Raw genomic sequence first — 5,317 nt, forward strand, 5'->3', positions numbered from 1 at the left:
GCTGGTTCCACAACCATCAAATCTCACAGAACTGGACAGTGCTATTCATCAGGCATGGTGTCAGATTCCTCGCATCACCTTTCAACATCTCGTGGAGTCAATGCCAAGAAGAATTGCCACAGTATTGAAGGCAAAAGGTGGCCCAATAAGTACTGATGGGGTGGTCATAATAATCTGGCCACTCAGTGTATATTTATATGTGTATATATATATATATATATGTATATGGTTATTTTATATTTTAAATATACAGCTCTTTCTTTAGCATGAGAATTTATTGTCACTTGTGGTGTTTTTAGGATTTGGAGTGGATCAATTACGCGATGACAATCTAGAAACTTATTGGCAATCAGATGGCTCCCAGCCTCATTTAGTGAACATCCAATTCAGGTAATACATTAAAAATTTTTTTCTTGAATTTATTGCAGTGATGTTGGTTAATAAAATTACATAGGTTTCAAGTATACAGTTCTGTAATACAGCATCTGTATATTGCATTGTGTTCACCACACAAAATCGTCTCCTTCCGTCACCATTTATCCTCTTCTACCTCTCTCACCCGCCCCCTTTTCCTTTGGTAATCACCATATCCTGTGAGTTGTATTTTTTTTCCCCCCTCTTAATCTTTTCACCCAGTCTCCCCTCTGTCAGCTATCAGTCTGTTCTCTCTATCTGTGAGTCTCTTTCTATTTTGTTTGTTAGTGTATTTTGATCATTAGATTCCATATATAAGTTAAATGATATGGTATTTGTCTTTCTCTGACTGGCTTATTTCATAATACTCTCCATGTCCATCTATGCTGTTGCAAAAGGTATGATTTCCTTTTTTTTTTTTTACAGCCAAATAGTATTTCACTGTGTAAATGTACCACAGCTTTTTTATCCACTCATCTACTGATGGGCAGTTTGGCTGCTTCCAAATCTTGGCTATTGTAAATAATGCTGCTTTGAGCATAGGGGTGCATATATTCTTTCAAATCAGTGTTCCAGTTTCTTCAGATATATTCCCAGAAGTGGAATAACTGGGTCATAAGGTAATTCCATTTTTATATTTTTGAGATAACTCCATACTGCTTTCCACAATGGCTATACCAATCTGCATTCCCACCAACAGTGCACAAGGGTTCCCTTTTTTCCACATCTTCGCCAACCCTTGTTGTTTGTTGATTTATTGATGATAGCCATTCTGACAGGTTTGAGGTGATAACTCGTGGTTTTAATTTGCATTTATCTGATGATTAGTGGTGTTGAGCATCTTTTTATGACTATTCACCATCTGTATGTCCTCTTTGGAGAAGTGTCTATTCAGGTCCATTTTTCCATTGGATTGTGTTTTTTGGTGGTGTGTTTTATAAGTTCTTTATAAATTTTGAATATTAATCCCTTATCGGATGTATCATTGGTAAATATGTTCTCCCATTCAGTCTTTTCATTTTGTTGATGGTTTCTTTTGCTGTGCAAAAACTTTTTAGTTGATGTAGTGCCATTTGTTTATTTCATTTCCCTTGTTCAAGGAGATATATCAGAAAAAAATATTGCTAGGAGAAATGTCCAAGATTTTACTGCCTATCTTTTCTCCTAGGATTTTTATGGTTGTGAATCTTACATTTAAGTCTTTAATGCATTTTGAGTTTATTCTTGTGTATGGTGTAAGAAGGTGATCTAGTTTTTTTCTTTTTTTTTTTTGCACATATCTGTTCAGTATCATTTATTGAATACACTGTCTTTACCCCATTGTATGTTTTCATTTCTTTTGTCAAATATTAATTGACCATAAAGGTGTGGGCTTATTTCTGGGCTCTCTATTCTGTTCCATTGATCTATATATCTGTTTTTATACCAGTACCATGCTGTTTTGATTACTATGGCCTTATAGTAGAGTTTGCTATCAGCTAGCATGATTCCTTCAACTTTGTTCTTCTTTCTCAAGATCACTGTTGCTATTCGGGGTCTTCTGTGGTTCCATATAAATTTTTGGCATAAATGTTCTAATTCTGTGAAATACGCCATTGGTACCTTGGTAGGAATTGCACTGAAGCTATAGATTGCTTTGGGTAGTATGGACATTTTAATGATGTTAATTCTTCCTATCCATGAACATGGTATGAACTTCCACTTATTTGTATCTTCTTCCATTTCTTTTTTCAGTGTCTTATAATTTTCTGAGTATAGATCTTTTACATCCTTGGTTAAATTTATTTCTGGGTATTTTTTTTAATGCAATTATAAATAGGATTGTTTTCTTAGTTTCCCTTTTTGATAGTTCATTATTTGTGTATAAAAATGCAACTGGTTTCTGGATATTTATTTTGTATCCTGCTACTTTACTGAATTTATTTCTCAGATATAGTAGTTTTTTGGTGGAATCATTAGAGTTCTCCAAGTAATACATTTTTGAATTTTTCAATCTGTGTAGGTTATAAGTGGGCAAAGAAATCTATTTTTCTGACATAGTTTAAAAAGTATAGAAATTTTAGTGAAATGCACTTAACTCTGCATTTGATAAGTTTTAGGCATTATTTTTCTGCTAACTAGAATGTGTTTAAAGTTTACTCCATCATATCCTTTATGAATTCTTGATGATACCTTACACAGTTCCTATTTCATAGATATTTTTCAGATATACTTTTCAATATGATTTATTTCAGAAAAATATGCTTTGCTTGTGACCCAATACAATAACTAAATGCATGGCATTAAGTACACCTGGAGTGACTTCCATTTGGAAAAAGATATTTTAACTTAGAACCTCTAAGGACATTTTTAGTTTTGAAATGCTTTTTTGTGGAAAAGGAAACCAGCCATATATATATGTTTGTCAATTGCTTTGAATTTACTGATTTAGATGAAAATCATTAACTTTGTTATCTTGCACCATTTACTAGTATGCCATCTGTTTTTAGTTTGTTTTTGTCTTCCTACATTACGGATTAGCCAATTTCTTATGGAAAAGCCAGATAGTAAATATTTTAGGCCTTGTGGATTATCTGGTCTCTGTTATAACTACTCAGTTATTCCATTATAGCATGATGTGCCAACTCCTGTCTTAGAGTATTAAATATGTATACCCAGGAATAAAAACAGCAGCTAATATATTTTTTAAAAGACTTAACATACCAGATACTTGGGTAAATGTCTTCCCCACTTACCCATTCATTTTATTTAACCTTTACAGCTATTTTTAACCCTTATTTTGTAGTTTCAGAGATGTATAAATTAAGTAACTTGCCCAACGTCACACAACAAGTAAGTGAAAGAATTGCTATTTGAACATAAATACTTTGACCAGAGAGCCTGCACTTTTAACTATTATACAGTATAGCCTAGGGTAAATTGTTTTTTTGTGACATCAAAGGCTATTGCTTAAAAGTTGTATCATGAGTATCCTAATTTAATTGTATTATATTAGAACTAGTGGCCTGGTGCACGAATTTGTGCACATTGAAAGGAAATTAATTAGAAGAAATATTTTAATGTCGCCATTCACCCTTTCTCTGTAATAGAAGTGTCAACCAAATTCACAATCGACAATGACAGATCGAAACACACGTTTATCTATCTATCTATCTATCTATCTATAGATAAACTTGCTTAATTAGACTTGCTTTCTGATTTAGCTAAACTCTTTCCAGCCCAGTGAAGCACCCCAGCTTCTCTTTTAAGTAATTGTCAGCAACACAGCAGTAAATATCAACACGAAGTGATTATTATTGTAGATCACGCAGGGAGAACAAAGGGTGAAATATTTAACTGCAGCAGTGTTTGACTATATTCTGCACAGTGAGAAAACCTGAAGTCATTTTCAAGTTCCACCATTTCTTCTTTTCAGTCGGGTCAAGTTTCTAAACTTTCTAAATCTCCATTTTCTGGCTAATGAAAAGAAAATAAGATTCTACCGAGTCTCCTATCTACCTACTCCAGGACTTCTGTGAGGATCAAATGAGATGAGGCATGTGAAAACGCTTCACAGACATTTGGTTAAAATTTAAAATGTTTGCACCTGGGTATAAAGCAAGTCGTGTTCCTGGGTTGAAGAAACGCCAAGGAGGATAGTCCCTAGGTAGAGGTAGCTGGGCATTGCTACGCGACGCCATTACCTGGTGCCCACAGCAACTGTTTCTGGGCTGGGCTGGGCTGTGGGCCACATTTTGAGCCGTGGGGTCTTGGCAGCATCGGCTGCTATTTGGTGGGGTGTCGCTTCAGGGTAGTGGTGGGGCCTGTGTCCCACTTGGAGGGAGCCGAGTGTTGCTTTGTGGGTGCCAGATCCGCCGTGCCATTTATTGTTAAATGGCCTGTCGCTAGGGAGAGGAAGCAAGGCGTTGCTATGTGATGTCATTACCCGGTGCCTACAGCCACCTTTTCCAGGCTGGGCTGGGCTGTGGGCTGCATTTTGCACCATGGGGTCTCGGCAGTGTCAGCTGCGATTTGATGGGCTGTCACTCCGGGGTGGTGGCAGGGCCTGTGTTCCACTTGAGTGTTGCTTTGTCGGCGCCAGGTCCTCAGTGCTGTTTCTCTGTAAATGGCCAGTGCGCATCACGGCAGCTCCTGCGTTGAGTGTCTGCATCCTGGTGGTCAGTGCGTGTCATAGTGACCAGTCAGATGGTTGGGCACTTAGCATATTAGCCTTTTATATATATAGATAGCAGGGTTTTCTCCGAAAATACAGTTTTATACAGAAGACCAATGTATTGAATAAATAATAATAAAAATACTTTATTGAAATAATGAAGAACAGAAGAATATTAAGAAAAATAATGAAAAGTTCTGTTGGCTTACTTTGTTTTAAAGAGAAAGGTTGATAGATTAACACTTTAGATAAATAAAAAATATATAAATGAAAAGGTCAGTATTTCCTAGAATCTACTTGAATGAGAATATTGATTGCCATAAGTGCCATTGTTATTTAAAACTAGAGGCCCAGGGCACGATTTAATCGTGCGTGGTTAGGATCCCTAGGCCTAGCTGCAATCAGGGCCATGTGCGCCACCCAGCGTCGCTCCTCCATCTCCGTGGCCCCTGCCCTGTGAGCCTCCACGCTCACAGCCCCCGCCCTGTGAGGCTCCTTGGCCTCAGCCGCCCAAGCCCCGTGACACTCCTCTGCCTCAGCCACCCCGCGAAGCTCCCGCTAACAGCCCCTGCCCCGCGAGGCTCCACGGCCTCAGCCACTGCTGCAGCGCTCCTTCGCCTCACGGCCCTGCAAAGCTCCATACTCACAGCCCCTGTCCCGCTCCTCCGTCTCGCGTCCACTGCCCCTGCCCTGCGATGCTCCTCCGCCTCAGTCACCCCAGGAAGCTCCATGCTCACAGCCCCCTGCCCC

General features: G+C 38.4%; 1 protein-coding gene across 5 annotated transcripts in view; it reads left to right on the forward strand.

The window, feature by feature from the left end:
• ANAPC10 (anaphase promoting complex subunit 10) overlaps window positions 1-5,317 on the forward strand; it is a 59,207-nt gene that overhangs the window by 3,624 nt on the left and 50,266 nt on the right. For all 5 annotated transcript variants that reach the window (XM_014538520.1, XM_014538518.1, XM_014538519.1 and 2 more), the window contains one exon: window positions 300-390. In XM_014538520.1, coding sequence (XP_014394006.1) covers window positions 300-390 — 91 coding nt within the window. The remainder of the gene's footprint in view (window positions 1-299; window positions 391-5,317) is intronic.

The sequence above is a fragment of the Myotis brandtii genome, unplaced genomic scaffold, assembly GCF_000412655.1.
Source record: "Myotis brandtii unplaced genomic scaffold, ASM41265v1 scaffold192, whole genome shotgun sequence".
Classification (NCBI taxonomy): domain Eukaryota; kingdom Metazoa; phylum Chordata; class Mammalia; order Chiroptera; family Vespertilionidae; genus Myotis; species Myotis brandtii.